Source organism: Diadema antillarum, unplaced genomic scaffold (assembly GCF_040938485.1).
Source record: "Diadema antillarum isolate AM-2024a unplaced genomic scaffold, OU_Dant_1.0 scf00000008, whole genome shotgun sequence".
NCBI lineage: Eukaryota > Metazoa > Echinodermata > Echinoidea > Diadematoida > Diadematidae > Diadema > Diadema antillarum.
The window spans coordinates 3,272-30,327 of record NW_027270897.1 but is presented as its reverse complement, the minus strand read 5'-3'; the positions used below and the strand labels follow the sequence as shown (position 1 = coordinate 30,327).

The 27,056-nt window shown below is 39.0% G+C and overlaps 1 protein-coding gene across 1 annotated transcript; it reads right to left on the bottom strand.

Annotated features, from left to right (window-relative positions):
* Positions 1-656: 656 nt before the first annotated feature.
* Positions 657-17,125, bottom strand: LOC139718165 (uncharacterized). Its single transcript, XM_071629652.1, has 11 exons — positions 17,112-17,125; positions 16,032-16,323; positions 14,961-15,192; positions 13,591-13,794; positions 11,630-11,663; positions 4,020-4,164; positions 3,755-3,868; positions 3,355-3,420; positions 2,498-2,641; positions 1,789-1,899; positions 657-872 (listed from the first exon to the last, which is right to left on the bottom strand). Exons 1-11 carry the CDS (start codon positions 17,123-17,125, stop codon positions 657-659), a joined length of 1,572 nt encoding a protein of 523 aa, XP_071485753.1.
* Between the last annotated feature and the right edge of the window lie 9,931 nt (positions 17,126-27,056).

The window sequence follows — 27,056 nt, the reverse complement described above, 5'->3', positions numbered from 1 at the left end:
AAAAAGAAAAGTTGCTTTCCAGTGAAAGAAAGTGGCAGTGAATACAGTGATGTTTATCACCCACTTCTGTGAAAACGAAGAGAATAGAGAGACCGAAAGAGAGAGAGGGAGAGAGAACGAAGGGGAGTGCATGGGAGAGAGGAAGACTTGTCACATTCCACAAAAGCTCTAAAAAGAACTGAGCTCTGAGCTCAATTGCTCTGATTCACATCGAAGTTAACCTAGTGATTATGCAAAAAAAAAAAAAATAATAAGCAGGGGTTAGATTTCATCAAAATCACATACACGTCACGTATGATCAGAATGTTATGAAATTTTAAAGTTTCATAATGCTGTGAGTTACAACAAAGTTGGTCCCAACCAATCATGCAAATTAGATGAAGCAATAATTCTATTATCTTACTGCCTCATCTTACATCTTACTGAAACAGGTGTGTTAGACACAATTTCGACCATCATTCCAGTAGCTAAATTTTGAACTTGAATAATGTACAGTTTTGTGGTTGTTTTCGTTTTTGTCTTGTTTTTCAGTCGAATGTGACAGTCATTTTTCTTAAGTAGCTAATTAGCGCCCTCTCTGGTGAATGTCTAGACATGTGGATCAATCATTAGCATTTTCCAGGACGATATAGAATGCCTCCCGCCTGTTGAAGTTTTCACTCATTTCGTTCAGTCATTTCGTAGCTGTTGAGCACTACTTCTCCCAAGCTGTGCGCGCTGAACATGGCCTCTTTTTTCTCATCGTCGTCATGATTGTCGTCTTCTGGCGTTACTCCTGGGTCGGCGGGGCCATCGACGTGCCTGCCTCGGGCAGCGTGATCGTAGAAGACGCCGGCCTTACCGACAATGTCGGGCAGGGCACTAAGATTGACCTTATTAATGATTTTTTTTTTTTTTAAAGAAAGTAAGAATGGGAAGAAGTTATGCATTATAGTCCTGCAAAGTTTGTTAGGATTCTGTGGTTGCTTTCTAATCCTATCCCTTCTCTAACAAACATCAATATTCCATCGTCTTTTCTAGGAGGAGGTGTTGTTAAACTTTCCTTGCAATTTGCCTATTTTTTCCAGGCCAATAACAAAAATTTCTATCACTATTATTGTTAATTATTTCCTGCTACTGGAGATCCATGAATTTGGAAGGAGATGAACGAGTAGAAAACTCATTTGATATCACTGATCATGAGCATGTGGTTTTTGGAATTGTCACTAAGTTCATCAGTACTTGAGAGTTTCAGCCTGTAATTTGGGCCATCAAGGCAGTCAAAGGATTGCCAAACGTTCTGTTGCAATGCGAAGCTGAGAAAAATCAAATTAAAACACACATAAATGCATAAAAATTATATCTGATAAGAAGGGAAAAGAGAGAACAAGGCTTGAAAGATGGCATAGAATTAAAACGTAGCTCATGATAATAAGCAAAAAATAAAAAATAAACAAATAAGTAAATGAAGGAGGGTGCCTTTCTCCATTTGACGAGCATGCATCGTCCACTGATCTCTGCGCTAGTGCATGTACCACTAGAGCAATGAATGGCGGAACGGGGGGCGTTTCATGAAGGAACTTGTCAGATGAAATATCTGACAAGTCTCTTTAATCCGACAAGTTTTGAGAAATTCTTTATTCTGATTGGCTGATTCCTCTGAACTTGTCGGATATAATTGACTTGTCGGACATTTTATCCGACAAGTTCCTTCATGAAATGCCCCCCAGAACGTCAACTTGATATACTCGTGAGGGCGCCCTTTCAAATTACTTACAGTAATGACATAAAACTGTTTTACCATCTTACCCTGAAGAAGCCGTTGAAAGGTGAGTCGAGATCGGCGACTACGTAGCAGAGAATGGTAATACTGAAGACGGTCATGATGCACATGGCAAGTTCCATACGGTACGAATAGGCCTAGCAGAGAGAAGCAAGAAATACAGGTCGGTGCGAAGAATCAAGGACAAAATATTTACCAACAATGCTCCTCCATGTCCAGTCTTAAAAATGGGTACCCGACTACAATGCCACAGTCGGGGGTAAAAGTATGGGTATGACGGCTCATAGAGTACCGGTAATACTGAAAAGGCTACCCTTGGTAAATAAGACAATTGCATTAACAGCTAAATCCCTGATCCCCGTGGAGGCGATACTCGACAATGAGCAAATTTTCGTCGAACCGAAATTCATTTTCACCCGAATCTCGAGTTTCCGTTTTGAGCTTTGATTCATCGTACGTGGCAATTTTTTTTTTTTTATCGACCGCTCAGTGACTGCTAAGCAACAAAGTGATTGTTCATCAGCAAACACCACGGGATCAATGACTTTTGGTCAGACAATGAGAGCGTTAACCTGGCAACGAGGAATAAGAAAAATATTGGCGCTGCCAACAGCGGACTAGAACGGATGACATTAGATTGACAATTCATAGTCCTAGACTACCGAGATACCCCGGTTCCTTGCGGCAAATCATACGCTCTAACCTATCTATACACTAGTGCCAGTGGTTTCTCACATTTAGGAGCAGAACACCAAAGAAGGCAAAGAATCCGAGAGTCTCGAGGAAGAGCCATTTGAGTGGGTGGATCCGTGCCATCATCACTTCATAGCGTTCAGAGGAATCCGAGTTGAGCCCCACCACGTGGTCCATCAAACTGTCCTGAAGTGGAGAGAGAACATGCAATATGGGTAGGGAAATTTATATCATCGTTCGTCAAAAGGGAAATATAGTACATGTATTACAGAAGAGTAACTGACTTACAGGTAGATAATTACTTAGTTCGTCATAAAGATTAAGCAGTTTGTATTGTAGTTATTATATATAAGTTTAAAGATTTTCCCCTTGCATCTTGTATTGAATCATACGATTGCTATGGCTGTAACAATCGTCAATCATGTAGTTCGACAGCGCACACAACTTAAAATCTTACCCATGTTATAACATAACTGATGCCTACTTTTATAACAGCTAGCCAGTACTTTGGACAACTTTAATACGCATTCACGTGTTGAACCTTCTGCTGACTTATATAGTCATCTTGGAGCGAAAACCATTATTGGGTCGGCATCATTCGACCGTTTTCCTCCGCGTGTTTTCACCCTGATCTTTATTTTGCGCATGTGAGAGTTTGGACCCTCTTATGCAAGATACCTCCACTCTATAAAGTAATGTCCTGTTGTATAGGGACAAAAGTGTTTTACATCTTACTAGACGGGGTAGCATGATTATACGATTGCCTAGCTAAGTTCGCTGGGACTCGATCCCCGCCCATTAGTATTTTGATTCCAAGGCAGTTACGCTTATACGATTGAGCCACCTCGCCGCGCCGAACTTTATCATGTATGCATACAAACTTTTATGGGTGATCTTACCAAGATGTGTCTGTCCAAATGCCACTTCGTTTGTCTTGTTCCAGAATTGCGAAGGATTGGTACGATCTGATAAAAAACAAACAAACAAACAAGAATGGAAGAAAAGCGTTATAACTCATGAAATTAGTCTAGGCGAATAGATCATAGAATCACTGTTTCCTATATGGAATGAATAAGAGATAGTAATTCCTAAAAGTGGATTTATTAACAACAAAGTACAGGATAAACAAGCCTAAATGCAAACAAATTAAATTGTCCCGTTCTCTCTCCCCTCTCGTCAGTATTTCGACCCCTCCTGTCCCCTCAATTTATTTATCTATCTATCTATCTATCTATCTATCTATCTATCTATTTCTGTATTCGAAAACTTGCAGGCTTAGAATATTCAGCCCTGCCTCACCCGCCAGATCTGTCCGCTGCACTTGTCGCCCATATATTCCTCTGTGCTCCCGCTGCACAGCCCCTGGATCTGACGAATGATCGTGACAGCCTCGTCCTTCACGTAGCGATAGATCTGTGACGAGGTCAAAGACACGCGCACATTAGTCCAAGTACCGACCAAATGGTGACGACGTGAGTACATGAGAAACATGACTGACGAATCAAAGAAACAAGGGTGATGGACAGTATATTGTTACGTACGGATCAAGAAGATACCTCCTCACCTTTGACTTCTCTTTTAAGGTGATGTAGGAGAGGTGCGACGTCATAACAATGATCTGGTCTAGCTTGGAGACCTCGTTGGAGACGATGCTAATGAGAGATCGCTGTTTCTGCATCGCCGACTGGTAGGAGAAGCCAAACGATGTCCTGCGTGAGCGCGAAACCGCCGGCACAGACGATGCGTGAGACGGATGAAGGGCAAAACAACAGATGAATAATAGCGGGGACACTTTATAATGATGAATAAATAAGTGAAGTTTTTCCTCAAAGGGACTTTATCTATTAAAGTAGGGCCTATTAGTTTGAGCATTTGACAGTTTAACTGTTTACGATTTACTTGTATCATTTCATATCTATGATGTTGTCATGCGTTTCATGTGGGCATACAAAAACGTAATGCATTACATGACTGTGACAAGTATACAGTAAATCGATATCTTACTCTTAATCGGCATAAAGTACCAAAGTGATGATATCACAGTCCATTGTTATATCTTGGGTTGGACCCAGGTGGGAGCATGGTTAGTAACAATAGTGTTTACAGATTTTCTGGCCAGGTGAAGGTTGTCTAGAACCAGTTTCCATGGCGATCGATGAATGGCTATGACATTACACTTTGGTACTCTATTGTCTTTACACATTGTCTAACTATACACAACCCTGTCGCTGTACACAACGCGACAAGAGTGTATACAGCGACAGGGCTGTGTATAGTTATACATTAGCCGGGTTCACACGTACACCAATTAGCGAGATACAAATCTCGAGATTTGCATCGCGATCGTCATCCCGAGTTTTTTGCACGTGTGGACAGAAAAAACCCGAAAATTAGCGGGATAAGCATCGCGATGCTAATCCCAAGAAATCTTGCGCTGGTTCGTCAATTAGCGGGATAATTGGCCGCGCGCTGGTACGTGTGAACGGTCGGGATTACAATCTCGAGTTTTTACATCCCATCATGCAATGCGCACATCACAACGGCGAGGCCTCTGCGAAGAGGTCCTTCACCTCATTCAGCGTGTTTCTACAGAACCCCAAATTCCGGGTCTATCGGATTGTATCCGATAGAGGGGGCTGTAGAAACACACCAGTAACGGTTTCTTTCCGATGCAGATTCCGATACCGATTCCGCTTAACTTAACCGTCTAATGAGGTAGTTCTTTCCGGGGCAGTTTCCAGTGTCAGCGCTGTAGAAACACGCCAGGGGCCTGTTTCACAAAGGTCGCACTTAGTAAGTCAGACTTAGCGCTAGTCAATCTTAGTCTAAGTGCGACTTTTTAAGTCTGTTTCACAAAGTCAATCTTAGGCTAAGACTGACTTATTCGATTTGAATAATAATGTACGAGCCAAAAATATGCAAATTAGCCATTTGTTGTCTGCTGATGATTTTTGAGTAATTTCTGGAAGGGAAATTGATTTGATTTTCTGCAACTACGATTCATATGACATTACTGTATCTTTCGTTATTCACAGTGCTCATTTACTGACTCATATTATTTCTCTTTTGTACATGAATAGCCGCTCGTTTGATGATTATTTTGATATAAGAGATGTTTTGTGCATGAGGCCTCTTTAATCCAGTCCCACATGTTTATATTGGACTGTGTGAAAGTTAGGATGAATGGGGTTGCTCGCGCAGCTCGCAGCAGCTAGCTGGCACTGATATGATCTCTGCATTCTGTACAACAATTCACATTGCACAATTGGTAACTGTGGACCTTAGAAGAAGAGGATTCTGGCTATAATAGCCTCTTGTTGCACACGAAGAGAAGTTTTCTTTTCCAAAGGTTGGTCGTAACTACAGAAGTGAGTGTAGCTTAATCTGTTAGTCATTATTAGGTAGGTCCTTGAAATTATGTAATTTGAGCAAGAGATGATTCATCGAAGGTTAGGAAGGGACTGAATATTATGAACTCTGTGTGTGTTGTACCGGTACTTGTAAGAGTCTGCTCATTACTAATATCATGTCATTAGACAATGTCTACATCACTGACATTAGCCCGACCAGACGCTGTTAATACGCTGTGCGAATAACTGGGCTGTGTATAGTTATGTCTACATATAAACTCTTATCAGTTCTAGAAATAGTATTAGTATGACTATCCATTAAATATGGCTATGCCTATAATAGTTAGTGTAGAGTCTGTGCACTGTGTTAAAGATAGGGGCACAGTGCCACATCTTCGTGATTTTGAAGAAAACAAAGTGCATGATTGCCCTAGACTGCATGTACAAGGTTAGTTAGAACCATAATAAATCATGGCTGATGGCTATCAATTGGTCGAATTTTAAAGTCCAATTGCTGGGCCCTGAGTTGAATTGGGAAGTAATTGATGAATTTATGCGTTTTCGGATTTTGGAATGTGTTTGAGAACTGCATCAATCCAGGTGAATCAAGATTAGGCATAGAAACTACTAGACCTCTAACGTTTTCCGTGTATACGTTACTGTAGCCTTTGATGCGAGGCAGAGGTGACTGTCTATTGGCTAACCGTTTCCTCTAACTGACACAAAATGCCGGGGGGGGGGGGGTTGTTATGTCTTATTTTGTTTTGTTTTTTGCTTCCAGGAAAAAAAAAAAGCATTCATTAAGATGTAACTGGTACCGTAGAAATGGAAACTTGGCTAATTTCATTGGCAGTCATGTGTAGAGGTAGACCAATAAATCTGCCTCTTGTCGGGTAGCCTCTTGTTAACTGTATTTATACGGTCGCTAATGCAGTCGACCGTATTACAGACTGTACAGATACAATTAGGCTACCGAACAAGAGACAAATTTATCGTATCGGTCTAACCACTTAGTGTAGATAGACACAGCCCCGTCCTGTACACAAGAGGTATAATATTTCAAACAAGTATAGGTCTAACTAATTTGTTCTAGGTTTTTCTAATTTGTTGTGAATGCATGATATTTGTAACGGATAGGCATGCATTAATATTCATGGGCAAGCAGCTGAGAAGATAACACAGGCAAGAAAGGATTGATAGAAATATAATTAATTTCCAAAGTCCAGATGCATGTAGATTATATAGCTCTTTATGAGCTAAAATTTTGGTTTAACTTAAAACAGTTCAAACTATCAGTACATTTGTAGGTAGGGATCTATTTTTATGACTATTTTTAATTTGGACCATTGTTCAGTGAATAGTGTAGGAATAGACCCTCTACGAAACTAGTGATTCTCTAACGTTAGTTTGTTAAAAATATACTGCCATCTCACTCAGGATAAGATAAAGTGGAAGAAATTAATGAATATTAGAAGTTGATTATGCTTTTGAACTTCCCATTTTGGAATTTAAGTCTGACTTTACGCATGGCTTCAGGCCATGCGTAGAGTTACGCAGGACTTGGTGGGACTTACGCATGACTTAAGCTTTGTGAAACAGGATTCAAAGTCCTGCGTAAATTTACGCAGGACTTAGAGATTTACGCAGGGTTTGGGGATTTACGCATGAGTTAAGTCAAACTTAAATCTTTGTGAAACACCCCCCTGGTTCAATAATCCGATACTGACCCGGAAGACAATCACCAGTTTGACAGACATGTGTACGGTAAATGTGGCCATGACTTTTATGTGCATGCATGTTGCAGCTATTTTATCTAACGTTGAATAATCCACTTTTACAGTAGTTGGGTGTCTCCAAAACGTCCGAGTATCAGGTTCTAACGTTACTAGTCACAATTTGCCTCAGATTTGACAAACTTGTAAGGAAAATACTCTGAATTTTAACATAAAGAAAAGACACACGAACAGGGGCAGGGGTGTTATTTTTACACAGTTGCGCTGTACCGTAATTTTAAAACCAAGGCAACTAACAGCACACTAGATCTAGTATAGAATCTAGTAGTTAACCGTTCTCATATAGTTAGGCCTAATAATACTTTTTAACGTTAGATTCGAGCTACTAGAACCTATAGTTCTACGAGTACGACTAACTCGTTACATTCTAATTGACAATACTTATACTAACTAGCGCTAACAATACGTGTGAGATGCACATAGAATCTAGTAGGGGTCTATTAAAACTAGATATTCTCTAGGCCTAATACTTTTTAGTTCGGAAAAGACAAACTCTAAAGTCTAGCATTAGCAAACTAGTGTTAGGGTTTGTTTTACGAACTTTTTGTCGTTATTCTAAAGGTTCGTTACTAGGGTCTAGTTTGTTAATCCGACAAAGAATCAAATAGAAATATGGATCTTGGTAGGGCCTATAAAAATACGACGTTTCGTTAGTCCGAAAATGAAAGGAAATCAAACATTCATTTACTGAGTATCGAAACATAATTGAAGCACATTTTGTCAATCCAAAAGTGGAAAAAGTGAGTCCACTTGGGGTGTAACGTTAGAATATGTCTAGACCTAGTTAACGTTAGATTTTAGAGGCAAGATGCCTACCTATTAAACAAACTTTACCGTACGTTAGAATTAACGCTATCTAACGTTAACCGTTAAGTGTTTTGTTAGGCATCCTAACAACAGCTGCTTCTGTTCTAAAATCTAACGTTGACTTGGAATATAACTAACAGTTCTTTAATGTTCCATAAACCCGAGTTTCTACCCGAATTACCCAGTAAATCCTACCTGCCCGAAGAAAGAGGTCTAACGCAGTTAACACAAACAGTCAACGTTAGCCCTCACGTTTAATAGGCCTTTGTTCTAACGTTACTTATAAATCCAATGACACACAGTCGATCCTTTTAGTTGTAACGTTAGGCCGTTTGTGTTTAAGACTCTGACAGTTAGACTAACGTTACTGAACGCTTTAACTTGTTAAGTTAGAGTGGTTCTCTAGGTCTAGCGCCTAATTTAAAGGGGCCCTGAAATTCAAATGCATGTTGATTTGTGTTGATTTAAAATACCCTCAAGTTCTCAATACCACTTTTGTGGTGAAACGGATATCTAGCACGATTAACGTTAGAAACATTCTATTTATTTTTAACGACTTTTTCTTTTTTTTATTGTCCAGATTAACGTTAGACTCTAGCAGTTACTTGGGAACGCCCACAAAAAAAAAGAAACCACCTTCCAAACTAACACGTTACAAGTTCTAACGTTAGATCTATAAACTACTGTTAGAGTCTACTTTAAGACATTTCTAATCAATATTATTCCTCATCTGTCAGTCATTGGTAAAGACAGTAGATCTAGAGTCTATGTAATGCAGTAGTAAAGTACGTCTACTGAAATATTTAACAAAACTAAAAAAAAAAAAAAAAACACCTTCCAAACTAGTTCTAGATTGACTTTAATACATTTCTAATCAATATGATCAAAATAGAGCCTATAATATGGAATGTTTCTTAGAACCACCCTTATATTCCCAAAAGTGATGTTTTCAAATAAAATTGGATTTCAGGGCCCCTTTAAGAACGTTAGTAAAAGTAGGCCTAGATAGTAACGGTAGAATCTAACGTTAGGCCTAATGTCAGTGACAAGTAGAAATGTGGAAATCACTAACATGAATACAGGTAAATATATACCCATTTTATTACTAAAATGTTCACAATGCTTTAGCAACAGTCCCAAAAGTTATACTTTCTTCCAGACTTAAAACATCAAAAGGTTTGATGCATTTTTGTAAGGTAGTCTAACATTACAGCTAACTTGTAGTAGTACTAGTATACTAAGTAAGTCGTAAGATAGTATCCAGTCGCAGTAGGCCCAACGACTTTTAACGCCTAAAACGTGTAACTGCTAACACTAGGCCCTAATCTAATCATTTTTTATCTTAACTTGTTAGCGTTAGAAATATGCCTAACGTTGGGCCTAGCCCAACAGTTGAGTAGGAGGTTCTACTTCTACTCTAGAAACTAGTTAGAATTGATGATAGAACTTACAGAACTCAGTCAGACGCGACAGAAGCTGTGTCTCTGTGAACTGCTGTTGTCTCGTCACATGTGATAATCCAGTTATAAAAATCCAACCTTAAGATCCGTGAAAAATTGACGAACCAAAGAATTGGTAGAAAACAAAACTAGTTTCTAATCCATATAAACGTTGGAGCTAACGTTAGAGTAGGAGCCCTAACTTTAAGTTAGATGAAAACAAATTCGTCCAGCAGCCGGTCGTAACTTGTACCCACACTAGGCCGCGGCCCGCCCAGGGCTAGGCTAGCTAGCTAGGCAGGCCCTGTGCTCAGTTTCGTTCAATCGGTGATTGCATCCGCATCATCAGTAGATGCTTGACCTTGACCCAGGCCCACAATGCACCAGCCAACTTTCCAGACATCCGGTCACACCTGCATTCAGGTGGAGAATCGGATTCAATCCGATTATTCGCTTTCTGTAGAAACAATCCAGTTCCGCGTTAGCGCACTGTTTGATTACGCGCTTGCAAATGCTAGGTCTATCGGATTCTCTGTAGAAACACGCTGTTTGGAGCACAACAACAACAGCGCGCGAACCACACCACTGACGCGTAAAAGACAATGGACAAAGGTAAGTGCGCGCAGGCAGTGATAGAGAAGGGCGCTGTGTGACCCAGTTTGCAGGCTTTGCTGTTATCTCTATCGGCAATTAGCGGGATAATTCGGTACGTGTGGACGCTCGCCAAAAAACTCGGGATGAGCATCGCGATCGTCATCCCGCTAATTTGTACGTGTGAACCCGGCTAATGTCATGCGTTTCGTGTGGGCATACAAAATGTCACGCATTACATGTCACAAGTAACAGTAAATCGATATCTTACACCTGGGGCCCGTTTCATAAAACTTGTCATCAGTGACAAGTTGTCATAGATGTGACAAGCTACTGAAATCCTTGCATCTGATTGGCTGAGAGCATATTTGTCATAGCAATGTGGCAGTTGTCACTGATGACGAGTTTTATGAAACGGGCCCCTGATAGGCATTGTGCATTTTTGTCCCATTGTCCAGTCACCTGCTTTGACTCGCTGCCGCAATGTCCAATGGAATGTGAGTAATTCGATGTATCTATCTCACTGGTATTCTCTGATAATCGGAGAATTGAATACTATTAAACTACAATTATCACAATTATGATGACTACAAAAGTGAAAGGGTCGATAAAAACATCGTAAAGCCCAAAGCTAACAAACTTCCCAGGATTTGACAGTAAGAGATAATAATCACGTGTTGTACGTGGAATATTTGCACAACTCAATATTGCCTTGATTAAATAATGGTCCCGTTGAGTTCCACACTCTCTATTGTACAGGAACAAATTGACATATAGGCCTACCCTAGCCTTTATGATACCTGAAATTTTTTGTGGTATAGTGTGCGCACATTTCGGTTCATTAGCTGGTCTACAATTTGCAACATCTAGGACCCCGTTTACGCCAAAGTTCACGACAAAGTTTACGAGCGCGAGTCACGTAAACTCGTACATACACCTTATACATAGAGCAAATCAAATGTTGTTTTTGACCACCAGAAAGCTTTCAAGAGACTTGCCTGACAAAACGACAAGGGATACATACGAACGGCTCCATGTATTGACAAGTTTCTAATAGGAACAGCTTAATTTTATAAAAAAAAAAAAAAAAAAAACACCACCACCACCATCAACAACAACAAACACCTCGCTACAAAAATCCGTTTATGCATAGGGAACAGACCTAATTTACATAATATTGTCGAAGAAACTTACGCGTAAACCAGTCCGGCAGGTGCAAGGAAACAAGCTACAAATGGGAGAAATAGGGAAAAAAGCAACACAAAACACGTTTCAACAAAAACAACAAAATGAGTCGCCACTAAATCAACAGATCGAAGGCTAAGAGAGAGAGAGAGAGAGAGAGAGAGAGAGAGGGTGAAAGCGTCATTATATCGATTTTTAATCACGGAAAATTCGTCGTTATATCGACTCCGTTTATATCGAAACCGCACTTTCGAGCAGTATGTAAACATGATATCAAATCTCATCATACAACCAACACTGACTTCGTGAGGCACAAATGGCGTTCAAAATAGTTCTGATATTCCGCTTCGCTGTCTGAGAAAATAATGTATGCCTGCATACTATTCATTTGATAAGGAAGCCTTCAGCTATATATGATTTAAGACTATTCAACAGTGGTGACCTATATACTATGTCAGGGCCGGCGCAGTGTTTTCAAAAGTGTGGGGGCCCACTTCCGGGTTTCTTCAGCTGACAAGCAAAAAAAAAACAAAAACAAAAAAACAAAAAGGTCCTCAGCTCATTCTCTCCCCTACCATTTTAGTGCCACTTACGTACTTCCGGGTTGAAAAAAGTGTGGGGGCCCAAAGTGATGACACCTTATGTATTCCTTTGTATGGTGCACAAAAAGTGTGGGGGCCCACTTCCGGGTTTCTTCAGCTGACAAGCAAAAAAAAAAAAAAAAAAAAAAAAAAAAAGGTCCTCAGCTCATTCTCTCCCCTACCATTTTAGTGCCACTTACGTACTTCCGGGTTGAAAAAAGTGTGGGGGCCCAAAGTGATGACACCTTATGTATTCCTTTGTATGGTGCACAAAAAGTGTGGGGGCCCGAGCCCCCACGGCCCCCACGGCTGCGCCGCCCCTGTATGTGTCGTTCCACAAATTATATCTTTAAAAGCTGCCACGCCAAGTGAAGTAACGCTAAGTTTCTCAAAGTTAAAAAGGCGTGAGTTCTGGACAGACACGATACTTCCAAAAGGTGTAGGATACGATATTATAATTTGTACTAGTAGATGATAGATATACGGACGGTGAAAGTTTATGCATATAATCGCAGCATCCCGAGAAACGTACTTAAATATACCACGTCCAATAATATTCGCATTCGTATATTTTATTTGTGGAACTTTTAAAGGTATAGATTTAGGGTAAATCCTATAGTTGAAGGTTAATTTAAGTTAAAGTGCAGTAACATTTCATGTTATGATATATATCTTCAAGTTGACTCTAATGAATGGAGTGAAATCAGAACAACAAAATTGCATGATGTGTCTTAAGAATCAGACATAAAAGAGAGAATAGTTTGAATACTTTAAAGTTTCGCATTTTTTTCCTCAACGAGTGATATTCTTTGCAACCACACAGTCTAATAGGAAAAGAGAAATATTCGGATATACCTTACAATTCTCCTATATCATAAAGATATATACAAATCCTGTCTTTGGTCGATAATAATATATACAACCCAATACCCACTCTTACAATTTTTAGTACATTGCTAGATCATTCACTACAAGACTAAAATAACTTTGCTGGAAAGAGAAAATTTTGTGTTAATGATTTTCTCGAGTAAAAATGTGAAATGTAGTGAAGATTTAGATGTAATTTTGAGACTTTGAGATGATAACATCATTTCTCTAAAAAGTTTGTGTGTACGGTTGCAACTAATATTACTGTTATGTTTGAAAGAACGCAAAACTTAGCAACTCCAGAATGGAATTTCCATTCTGTATATGTGTGACTTTAATCTATCTATTGTGGTAAACATGAAGTATAGTGTAGAATTGTCATTATATTATAACATGTAGAATTGCTGATGTTTTGCACGCATAGGAGTAAATTGAATGTGGGTAGGCTACATAAACGGAAGTTGCAATTTCCCGGCATTGTATGAATTCCTGGTATATTAATAAATAATAAAATAGTTTTACCAATGGCGTCGTTAATGTTGGGAACGCCGTCGGGGAACTCGTCGGGCGGCCAGAAGAAGGCGGTGACGGGCGAGTAGATGAAGAGGACCAAGGGGCAGAGGGCAAGAGAAATAAGAGCGGGGAAGGCGATGCGGCACAGCGGCAGGGGCTGGTTGAAGAACAGGTCCATGCTATGAATGGTCTCCACGTCCTCCATGGTCAGAACTTGGGCGAAATTGCGCCCAAAAAAAGAGAAAAGAAAACAGCCAAAGCAGTTTCGAAAAATATGATTATAATGGTGGGATGGAGAGAGATAGAGAGAGAGAGAGAGAGAGAGAGAGAGAGATAGTTAGAGGGAACGACAGATTTTAAACGTTGTGCATGCAAGACAAATTACAAGAACAAAAATTGAGTTTTATCTAAAAACAAACTTACTTCACTTTTGTTAAAGTTGAGATATTTGCAAATAAAGCTGCTAAAAACACGAAAAAAACAATATGAAAATATGGGATAATCAAATGATCATAACCTCAAAGATATTCCTTAATTGTTGTGTTAAAAGTGCAGTGTCAATGGAAACGTTTTTCTTTTGCTCTATCTGATGATGGGCTTACTTTAAAATGTTTGAAATGGCGCTCAGCCCATTTCGCGATGAAACTCGTCAAATGAATTAACAGAAGACCGGTTAATGGTTTACTGTTTATAAATAGGTGTGTTGTCGTGTTTGCGAATACAGTGTAGTGTACTAGATCGAAATTGCAGTGTAGTGTATAGCACAATGTACGTACTGCGTAAATTACCGAAATGTATCAAAGAGCAATGCACATGGATATCAAAATAAGGAAGTTCTGTGAAATTAACTTTTAACGTTGTTCAACATAATGTTGTAACATAAATAGTTTAGTTCAAAGCGTTTATACATTAAAAAAAAAAACACTCTTGCAACCACTTAAAGTCTCGTCTTAAAAAATTGATCCCACTGTGTGGATGGGGATTGTAATGGTTTGTCAAAAGTTTTGTTTCGTTTGTATTATGTTTGTTTGTTTGTTTGTTTTTCTGTGGAACATTTTTGGAGTATAGTTCTAGAAATGAATACAGACTTTAAAGGGACTGTACAGTACTGGTTGAGGTAGGGATTCAGGTTTATAACATTCCTAAGTGAGATAATGAGAAACTTTTTATGAATATGAAAGGGCATGCAATTTTAAGAAGGATTCAACGTTTATTTGATGAAAATTGGTTTTCATATGGGTGAGATATCCAAAAAAGTGATAATGATAAAAGGCGACAGGCCACGCCATTTGTTAGGATCTTTTTGTTTCACCTTGTTTTTGGATATCTCAGCCTTTTCAAAAGCCTATACAAGCGTAGCCTCCTGGCAAGTCACTTACAAGCATGTTTACAGGCCTCCCTCATTTCTTGCACACCCGCCATCGCGGGACCGCCGAAAGACGACGTGAGATTCCGAAGACTGGGCTGCGTGAGGTAGTCTCGAGGCAAGTCGTGCTCCTTGTATTTTTCCCGCTTCAGACGAGCTTTCACCATGAGAAACACCAACCCTGAAACGGCGATTGTTTTTTTGAGGATGAGATGAGGGTGCGAGAGAGTTGCGTTAATGACTCTCTACGTTTACCCTAAAAACTGAGTGACACAACGTCGATTAAATTAGAAATTATGCATTTGAAGTTGAAGTAATATTGATCCTTTCTGTGCCAGGGAATTTAGACAGTGTGTGCAACGCCAAGAGGTTTTCTGTACCAATCTAGTCATACCAAAGATCAATAACAGATGTTGGACTATATACCTGGAAATGAGTCTCAACTAATGTTTTGTTGCATGATTTTGACATGTTTCAGATCAAGTTTCGCATGACATTTTGAATTCCTTGCTTTTCATAACTTCATATAGCGTACAGTGACAGTAAAAATGTTCCACGTGCTGATGTATTTTAAAGAAATTTTGTCACCTATCCAATGTTGTTGATGTAAACAAATTAAAGAAGAGAGTCACTTTCTAAAGGAACCAAACTAACGATTTCTTCAAAATGACTGCTCGAAATCTAATCATCGCGGTGTTTTCTTTTCTTGCTGTGATAACTTAGAGAATATTGGATAAAATTTCACCCCAATTTTCCTCTCATCTTGTTATCGCGGATGTCCGTGCTGAGTAAAAGCTACGTGTGTGTGATGGTGAATGTGTCTGTATAAGTGTGGATTTGTGAACTAGTGAGCCTATGTGTGTGTGACGGTGTGTGTGTGTGTGTGTGTGTGTGTGTGCGTGTGTGTGCCCCCGCCGATCTCAGTAGGAGGTGAAACATCGCATAAAAATCAGTGCTGTATCCCCTCGCCCCATTACCCAAGAATGTTCTACTTACCACCCGAGATCAAGAGCATCAACGAAAACGGAGGAATGATGATTTCGATGGCGGTAGGTGTTTGTTCCGAATACGCCGGCGGTTCGACCTCGGATTCGGCTTCCGGCTCGCCCTCGGGTTCGCCTTCGGGTTCGCCCTCAGGCTCGCCTTCGGGTTCACCCTCGGGCCCGGCCTCCGGCTCGCTCGTGGTGACGAGAGGTTCATCTTCGGCGGTCGGTTCGACCGTCGGTTCGGCCGTTGGCTCGGCCGTCGGTAGTGTGGTGAGGGCGCCCATTGTGGCGGACGCTGCGTAGAGCACGACGGTGACGCTGATCACGACCAGGTTGGAACAGACAGCGATGTGCTGAAGTGGGCGAGAGCGCCTCGAAAATATCCTCCTTCTGAGAACAAAACAATGCAAGTTTGTTATAAACAGTCTTCTCCGTCCTTACACACAAACCCCCTTTACATATAACCTAAACATCTAATTCCTTCCTTCGCTACGCTTGTTACGTATGCCCACTTATTAATCACATCTCTTGTTTTGTGCTACAAAGCGGTTGCTATGGTAAATGCAGAGTGTCGGATGCCATCGAAATGCTTCAAGAAATGGCACCTAACAATCACCCCGCTAGACAGACAAACAAGCAGACGCACACACACACGCACATAGATACATTACTGACATTGCTATCTGCCCTCAAATAATGGCAGAACCTGGAAAATAAATCGTAGTCTGAAACCATGCAGGACAGGAGTTTCGTAATTTCAGTAATATTTAACAGTAAAACCACTAATAAGAAGTAATATCAAGGTCCATCATCCACAACCTCCACACTTTGTCTGGAAGGAATGATAGCTAGAAGGATACCTACTCACCAGTGTGAGTTACTGTAGTCTACATCTCTCATACAGTGACGGAAACCTTGCACATTGTTTTGCATAGGACTAGGAGTCTATTTCTCTGAAGTGAAATGACAGAAAGTGTCATCACACTCGATAGAATCAAGCAAAACATAACTGACCCGTGATGAGAAGATAAGTGTTTTGTGTTCTAGCACTCTAGAAATCTAGATCTAGACACTACTTCTGTGGTTACAAAACAGCAACAACAACAAATAAACAGATGGAAATGTCTGTAAACGCGACAGACAAACGGTTTCAACTATCACCATTCATAAAGATTTACCTCTTTCCGCCCATCGCTTGGAGCCGTTAAACACCGTCAATGAGAATCAGATTTAAAATTCTTGTTAGAGTTCGAAAGCAATGCCCGATAAATACATTGTAGTGTACGTTGAACAAAAAGCTGTGCATTCAATGAATGGAAAGAAAGCAAAACAAAATGTGAATCTATAGGTTTTTGAATGGTTAGGCTTGATATGACAGAAAGCGCGCTGGGCAAGCGCGCACCATTGTTGGAATGCGTTGACAGGTGCGCAGCAAAGACGCTTAACTGCATACTTCGCGCTCGCCTGCGGAAAGGTCAAGGTCAATCGAGAGTGCGTGTAGCTCAAAGAGATTTTTCTCCTCTCCACCAGTTACTGGGGAAAAGCTCTTTGGTGTAGCTCCTCAGAACACCACGGTCGTTCATTTTAATCTCACTTTTGAGAGATAATGAATTGTCAGAACAATAGGCTCCCCTCCTAGTGTAATGTACAACATTAACAGGTCCGTTCACATACAGTGAAGCAGAAGGACTTTGATCCCTACGCGAAACGTAGACTTTCTTTGTCTGTTTACTTCACTTTTTTTCTTCTGTATTCAACTTACTTATGTATTTTCGAATCGCGCCATTTCAATGATGCGAAATAAAACAAACACAACCTAAACCACAACGTTTAAAACTGTAGTAAACAGGGATGCCAATTGGCGCCATAGGGCCTACATTACTTGATAAGGCCACCGCTGATTGTTCGAATTATCACATTTTGATGCATATGTATAGTTCAGTTGTATCACAAAACATCCTACTATAATTTTGGCAATAAAGCCGCAAATATAGGAGATATCACTAATTTTCTCGATAAACCATGACTGAAGACAGTTTATTCTAGAAACGATTCTAATAATACTATTTTCACATTTTGCATATTTAACAAGGCTTAACACTGATTATACTATAACTGATTAACATTTTACGTTGGTTGACTTGTTTCTATCCCTATTAAACTCACATTTTGAACTATTTTCAAGCATTTTTTTTTTCATCTGCATAGGTTAAATGGTAGCTCTAAGCTGCCAAGCACATAAAAAGCCTCGCAATCTATAAAATGAAATTAAAAAGAAATGTTCTACTGAGAGCCGAACAGTGTCATTTGCACCTGCACCAGTGCAGTGCATACATATTATGTAGACTGATCTTTCAACAAGACGTAATTGTACTTGGATTAAAAAGCAGGCAGACGGACAGATGTATTAATGAGTGGGTGGACAGATAAATAATACAAATGTTATATAAGTATGGAGGAATAGGCTAGGAAAAGATGGCTCTTATAGACAGACAGTAGGTCTGTATACACCCAAACAAATAGATCGAAGTAAGTCGACATATTTATAGAAAGTTAGTTAGATAATGACGGATATGTATAGAAATTTGCCAGATGGAAAAATAAAGACGGACAACTACATAAAGTATAGAGCAATGAAGAAAGTTGAAATTTGAATGAGATATCAAGTGTGCGAGGTATAACTAATGCATGATACCACGGGATGACCTTACTCAGTAAGGCGGATAATAGTATTACCATATGTACTGATCAAAGATAGAACTGAACAACAAAGCATTATCATTTTATAAATGAATGACGACTTTGACAATATTAAGACTATAGGGCCTATACACGAGCGCAGAAACATTGCTCTAGAAAAGAATTTTATGGAAGTCTAAAAAGGCAAAATGATGAGCCGAGTCCATTGTAATTAAAGTGTGAACGTTTATGGCTGCTGCCAGTTTACTTTGTCGTTGTCGTTGTTGTTTAATTATGAAATGTTTATCTTTGCTATAAATATGCACCCTTCCTTAATAACAGAATGGGCGTTGTTTTGATCCCAAAGTTTTGGTCATGACTCATCCGTAATGACACTATCGACTCACTTTTGTTTACATGTCGGTGCCAGTTTTGGTGCATTAAGATAATTTTTCTTCCTTTTTTTTCGAAGGTTAACATAAGTTGACCCAAACATCTCTCAAGCGCAATAAATTCCCCGTGGGCGCCTGAATGTGGCATTTATAACTAGATATAGGCCCATATGTAATATATAGGCCTGTACTCAGTATATAATATAATTATATATATATATATATATATATATATATATATATATATATATATATATATATATATATATATACATATACCATGAGCATGATGACACTGGTCATTTTATTTTATGACTGATTTCTCCGATTGCTATTAATGGGTTCAACGAGCATTATTTCTTAAAAAGATGCGATGGCGCCTATAAGTAGCCGTTCTATAGATGGACACAGTATCACGTCAACATGTAGCTACGTGTACTAAAGATGTTAGACCGATATGATAATGACTTACACTGCTATCACAATGTAAATATTATGACTTTTTCTGACGACCAGAAAGGTTTGCCCGGCATGGCAGCACCCGATGGGAACAAACTGGATCTCCGGAAATCGTACTGTGATGCTTTCAGTTTATTAGGAACAGATGAATCGAAGTGTCTTGTTTTAAAAAAAGTCCAAATTTAAAGTTATGTATACTTTTTTAAAAACGCCCGTTTTAGACGAACACATACGGAACCTAAAACAAACAAACAAACAAACGTTGAGGAAACGTTCTGAAAACGTTTTGTGTTTGATGGTAATTGCTGCAATATATATTTGTAATAGTAGTAGTTGTAGTAGAAGTAGTAGTAGAGTAATAGTAGTATAGTAGTAATAATAGTATAGTAGTATAGTAGTAGTAGTAGTAGTAGTAGTAGTAGTAGTAGTAGTATATAGTGGTAGAAGTAGTAGTAGTAGTATATAGTGGTAGTGGTAGTAGTAGTAGTAGTCATAGTATAGTAGTAGTAGTAGTAGTAGTATATAGTGGTAGTAGTAGTAGTAGTAGTATATAGTAGTAATACGTAGTAGTAGTAGAGTAGTAGTGGTAGTGGTAGTAGTAGTAGTATATAAATAGTAAAAGGAAATGGAGGAAGAAGAGAAAGAAAACAGTCTCAGTATTTGTTCTGCCTGTGGACTTTGTGCGACAAATACACTCTATCCGTCGCCCACGTCAGACGTTCAACGCAGAGAGCGAAAACATACCAATCTTCTTCCTCTTCCGTCTCAAAATATCATGCACACAAATCTATCAAAAAATGTCCAACTTATTTATTGTGTGTATAGGATCATTAAAGGGATGGTACAGTATTGGTGGAGATGAGAATTGGGCCTTCAATTTTTTGCGAGATGCCAAGAAAACACTTATGAAATAGTACAGAGCATGTCATTTTAAGAGGAATTCAAAGTTTATTTGATGAAAATCGGGTTTGGAATGACTGAAACATCCAAAAACAAAATAAGACAAAGCGATCGTTATTAAGTGTGGGTCCCACACTTATTAGAATCCCTCTGTTTTGGCTATCTCAGCCATTTCAAAACCAATTTTCAACAAATAAACGGTGATTCCTCATGGAATTACATGCTCGTTCATATTTCATAAGTGGTTTCTCATTATCTCACCAAAAAAGGTTAGAAACCTGAAATTAGGTCTCAACCGAAACTATACGATCCCTTTAATGACCTGTCATAGAAATAGATTACTGTGTATGTGTGTATGTGTGTGTGTGTGTGTGTGTGTGTGTGTGTGTGTGTGTGTGCTCACGCGCATGTATAGGGGGTACGATAAAACGTTTACATACGACTGACGTATAGGGGAGCCAAAATACATGTATAAAGACCGCACGCATGAACGGGTGTATACACTTCATCAGGCGTCCTTTTAACTTGACAAATCTAATGGCGACAGTATAAATTGGTTCTCATCTGCAGTTGATGCACTAATGTTAACGATGCATACTAGTATACAGACACTATCACCCACCGTCCACCAGTCCAGCCAGACCTCTCTTGAAGAGGATATCCACCACCAAAATTAAATAACCTCTAATAATAAAAAAAGAAAAAAAATCCCTACAGAAAACTATGAAACTATGGAATTGGATCAAGTCATATCCACTTGCAGAATCGTCAACAAGTAGTAGTAGTCAATGGAACTTCATCTAAACCAACCCATGTAACGAGTGGCATACCACAGGGCAGCATTCTTGGACCGGAGTTATTTCTCATTTACATTAATGATCTGCCCGATAATATTGGTTTGCCAATGACATCAGTTAAAGGTCCAGTTTACCTTTGGGAGTTGTGATTTTTAAAATATTTAAGATATCACATTAATGCATACGTGTAGGTCTATTGTATCACAGAACATCCTACCATATAAAATTTTTGCAATAAAGCCTAAAATATAAGGAGACATCAGTATTTTTCTCAATAAACCATAACTGTAGACGGTTTAATCTGTAAAAACATCCCTATTATATGTATTGTTCACATTTTGTGTATTTAACAGTACTTGACATTGATTATAAGGGTTCAAATTCTAACGGTGGTTGTTTCTATCCCAACTCAAAGTTTAGAACTATTTTAAAGCACTAATGCAGATTTTTTGTTTCATCTGCAAATGGTAAATTATGCCTTTAAACTCTTTGCCGATGACACCAACTCTACTCGGTGGTAAACAGCATCAGTGACCACGCGGCTCTGCAAAGTGATCTTGAAAGCCTGACCAAATGGGCAGACAAATAAAAGCTACCCTTCAACAAAGATAAATGCAATGTTGTCCATTATGGGAAAATAACCCTTGCTTTTACAGTCTTCCATCTCAAGGTCCCTTCATCTCATCTTCCACCATTGAGAAGGATCTGGGTGTCACGTTCGACAACCAGCTGAAATTCTCAACTCACGTATATAGATAACATCACAGCAAGCTCAAATCGTAAGATGCAAATTATCAAACGATCGTTTTCTTCCCTATTATTATAAACGACCATTCATCCAACCCTACAAATCTGTTGTACGCATGTTAACATTCCACAAATGGCAAAAATCGGATTTAATAAGGAAAGTATGACATTTTGAAAGTTCATTTTTTTTTTCCTGAAAACATTTGACCAGTCCTTTCAAATGTTCAAATGAGCGAGTTGATGGTAAATTATCATGCCCTCACAATTTTTCATTTTTATGTTATATGAAATTCGGGAAAAGTGTTATCTTTAGCTAATACAGGTAGAAGCGTATTCCCATACCAAAATATAAATATTAGAGTTAACAATTGTTCCGTTTTGTTTTGGACGGTTTTATATCTACACAGCTGAAATATGAGATTTTTGCCATTTTTTGTATATGAAATGAATAAGAAATTATGCGAGCATGTTATCAACTTGCTGATATGAATATTCATGATGACTGGTCAAGAAGTGTTTTCCGAAAAAAAAAAAGATGAAATTTCAGAATATTACTAACTTCCTTATTTCCTATTCGATTTTGATCATTTTTGCACTGTTCTGCAGGGATTTTTTTTTCTCTTTCTTATGAAATTGATTACATTCTGGAGTGGGTTTCTTCTTTAAGTGTCCCTTTAATGATAAAAATTAAGCAATGATCCACCATGTTGAAACTGACTTCAAATGTATAAACCATGCAGGAAGATGTCCTCTCACACCTTCCAGAAGAAACTATGACAATAGAGCAGTAGAAGTTTCATAAGAATTCGCATAAAACAAGAAAACTGTGGCATTTCCTGGTATTACACGTTTGTTTGTTTTTTTTTTTCATATCAATAAACTATGACAATGGAACAGTAGAAGTTTCATAAGAATCACTATAAAACAAGAAAGATGTGGGATTTCCCGGTATTGCACGTTTTTGTTTTGTTTTGTTTGTTTTCGTTTTTGTTGTTTTTTACGAAAGACATCGGTCGCCACCACATTTTGCAAATTAAAGAGGTCCTGATCTTTGTTTCTCATTCTGTCGCCATTCCCACATTGACGTATGCACAATCAAGCATAAGTAATATTCTTGTCATGTCGCAATAACCTATCGTAAAATGGGGAAAGTGCCACTTTTAGACATCTGAACATGAGTCCAATATTAGATAGGCCTACAGCAAAACAAAGGCTTTCCAGTGATACCTCACTTGCAACCTAATAATGAATATTCTTGAAGTTATGATTGAAAATATCCCACATTTTCTTATTTCGAATTTTCAGCAGCTTTATATAATCGCAAATGTCTCAACTTAACAAAAATGGAGTTCACTTATTTTGCGAGCAGACTCTTCATGTGTTGCAATGATAACAATCACGGGGAAGCGGTGTACCAAATCATCAACCAATTTGATTCAGTGATAGTGTATCTTCGTGTTACATGTAGTAGACAATGAGTCTTTGCTATAAAACACTGATTGTGTGGTCGAATTACACTCACGACTACTGCATTGAAACGTGAGAAATTCTAAAATCTCACAGCGCTCAGATTTCATATCCGATCTCACTGAAACCACATAATGTACTATTCTGTACCATTCAGGGCCGGCGCACTGTTTTCAAAAGTGTGGAGGCCCACTTCCGGGTTTCATGAGCTAACAAGAAAAAAAAAAAAAAAGTCCTCAGCTCATCTCTCCCCGTCCCCGTCCACTTCCGGGTTTCTTCAGCTGACAAGCAAAAAAAAAAAAAAAAAAAAAAAGGTCCTCAGCCCATCTCTCCCCGTCCACTTCCGGGTTTCTTCAGCTAAGGTCCTCAGCTCATCTCTACTCGTCCACTTCCGGGTTTCTTCAGCTGACAAGCAAAAAAAAAAAAAAAAGTCCTCGGCTCATTCTCTCCCCTCCCATTGTAGTGCCTCTTTTATTATACGTACTTCCGGGTTGAAAAAAGTGTGGGGGCCCCAAAGTGATGACACTTTATGTATTCCTTTGTATGGTGCACAAAAAGTGTGGGGGCCCGAGCCCCCACGGCTGCGCCGCCCCTACCATTTTGTTTGTTCGCTTTCATTCTTGGTGTACTTATCTTATAGGTCGACTGGACATGGGATTCAGCAAACGTGATACAAAATAAGTACATGGATACTGTCGGCCCATACATGTATCAGACCCTTTCCCCCTAAAATTGCTGTACGTGTATCTATACACTGCAAAAAGTCCGGTGTTAAATATGAAACACTGAGCACGAGTTAAAATTTCCGGTGCTCATTTGTGGTGTTAATTCAACACCTCCGAGTGTCACTTCAAAATAAAAAATTGTTTGTTAGATAGGTTTGCGTTACTGTTCTTGTTGATTTTGAACTTCAACAAGACAATTAAGAACTTTCCAATAAAATACACTGTAGGCCTACTTGATTTTTGAAAAAAGAAATTGTGAACACATTTACACCACGGTAACACCAGCTGGTGTGGTCTATTGACACTGGGCGGGTGTTACACCATTGACATTAACACCAGCACTATCAAATCAACACCATGCAGTGTCATTGTTGAATTAACACCAGCGCAGTGTCAAAAATGTAACCAGCTACAGTGTCAAATTAACACCACAAAGTGATAGGTGAACACTTTTCAACACCATCACAACATACTTTCTACACCTGTTGGTGTGGTCCTCTATTGACACTTGATTGGTGTTCTAACACTGATGTCTTTGCAGTGTAGGTTCATCTCTCCCCTTAGAATGTACAGCATATATGCATGCATCACTCTCTCTCTCTCTCTCTCTCTCTAAATCACACACAGAGACACACACACACACATACACACACATATTCCCATGTGTACAAAACCACAAACCACAATGCAAATCCAAGACACACTGCAATATGGGTCTGTTTGATCACACAATCTTTACTCAAACCATTGGATATCAGATGTACATAAAAGATTTGTTTGTTTGTTTTCCACATAAGAGAAAAGATCAAACTTTTTTTTTTTTTCAATTTGGCTATGTCACCCCAGTGCTTGACAAATGACATCAAAATATACTGCTCTATCTCTAGATTAACTATGTGAAAGTATGACCAATGAAGAAGAAACAAAGTATAAATCCTCACATCCCAAGAAACTGTGAGCTCTCTCAATACACCAACAAGATTTTTCTTGTCTTATTTCTTTTTTTTTTTTTTGGGTTTTATGGTGGGTGTTCTACACCTGTTTTCTTTTGTTTTCCTAGCACTCTCTCTATAATAAAGTTTTCAATTCAGAGCCCACCATACTTTGGCGCTTGTTACAAGCTAGCAAAAAGAAGAGCACACTGATTAATTTTGGAACCATCAGAAGAACAGCGGCATGCCAACTTTGGAGGGGTAGTACAGACATGGAGCTGAGGTGGGGGGTAGGTGAGAGCACTCCAGAAATGAGTTTTGTTGCATGATGTTAGCTGGAATTCTAAATACAGCTGTATTGCCAAGTCAAAAGTCACTGACAGTGTTTTCCCCACTTTCCGCAATGAGCGAGTCCTTTTTTTTTTTTTTTTTTTGCAGGAAATCGGTGCCTAAAAGGGTTGATGTCTGTTACAATGACAACGATTCTGGACTATTATGCACTGTACCAAATCAAAGCGATCAAAGCGATGAATCATACGTGTACTCTCTCACGTCCATGTGATGGGAGATGTAATCGCCAATTTGCAGATTTTTTAAAACAAGTTTGTACGCGGGAATCCCCTTTTCACATCAAACTGCTATAGGTTGAAGCAACAAATCAGCCACCGGAATTACTCACAGATATTATCATACAGGCATGGAAGCTGTCCCAAAACATTTGGACAATGATTCAAGTTCAAAAGTTAACTCTGTACTATCCCTCTAAATTTGCACATGCCTCAAAACTTAAACAAAAAAAAAAATCACATCTTGATGACTTGTAACAAAGGTTTGTAGTAAAGAAGTGGCTGTCACAGTCTATACAATTTTAAAGAAAAAAAGGAAATAAAAAAAGAAAATGATACAAAAAGATTGCTGCACTGGGTAGTATTCAAGTTTCAATGTTACAACCAGAATGTGTCTAAACCTCATCGCATATCAAACCTCTCTTGCAGTGAAAGCTTAAGCAGCCATCTTCTGTCTGTATGTTTTTGAACAAGAGTCTGTACATTCAAGACTAGGTAAAATTGTCATAAAACACTTGTTGCACTCTTTCACTTGCCCGACTTTGTCTGGCGAATATAATGTGTTGTGTGTTTCCCCATAAAATAATCACAGAATAGAGTGATTGCACTGATTCTGTGTGTGGTCACATAATCAGAGAATTGCTATGAACTCTGCACTATACAAGAGCCATCTTTACTTGGGATTTGGGGGATCGCCAAAAAGCTATCTAACGTACAAGTAGTCCCTCCCGTTTTGGAGCAACCCTCTACAATGAGAAAACATACTTAAGCCACGTCAACTATGGGAACTAATGGTAAACTCAGTGGAAAAGGAAAGAACAAAAAATAGTATCATCACACAATATTATTTTAGAAAAAAGACTTTACAACTATGGTTTGACATGTAAAAGAAGAAAAATATATGTGCAAATTATACACTTACATCATCAAAAAGGCTTGCATTCTTCCTGTCATTTACAATGAGAACAGTAGTACATGTATTCTATGCTTTTCATCGTAATTTTTTTGTGGCACTAAATCTCTACAGCAACCAAAAAAAAAAAAAAAGAGGAGAAACTAGACTAGCAAGGCAACTTGCATCTGGCGAAAATGTCACATTTCATTGTACACGATCATTATGCTACGAAGAAGAGTGATTTGCATTGGCGCAGTATCAAGACACAGACAGCAACCAGTGGGACTACAGTTACAGGGTCACAGCAGGACGACCAACGAGGTGATGCTGCATTCTTTGCAACCCCGTAACAGACGTCCCTTCCTCTATGATTGCATGCCTTTGATCCCTACTAGGACTGTGAATGCATTAGCAATAGTGACACTTGCAGCTTCCTGAAAAGGTGTCCTTCAAAACCTCTGATCCTTACATGAACTCAGAATGAACTTTCTCATTCTTGTTCATGGGCAAAGTTCATTCTGATTGTTACGCAGCAAACATTCATATTATGTATGGTGTGTATCA

Bases quoted from the DNA above. Each gene is read 5' to 3' on its own strand.
- LOC139718165 (XM_071629652.1), bottom strand. The intron at 15,193-16,031 runs GTCGAACCGCCG...GGGTAAACGTAG, and splicing joins AGCCGGAAGCCGAATCCGAG to AGAGTCATTAACGCAACTCT. The intron at 2,642-3,354 runs GTAAGATCACCC...TCTCCACTTCAG, and splicing joins ATTTGGACAGACACATCTTG to GACAGTTTGATGGACCACGT.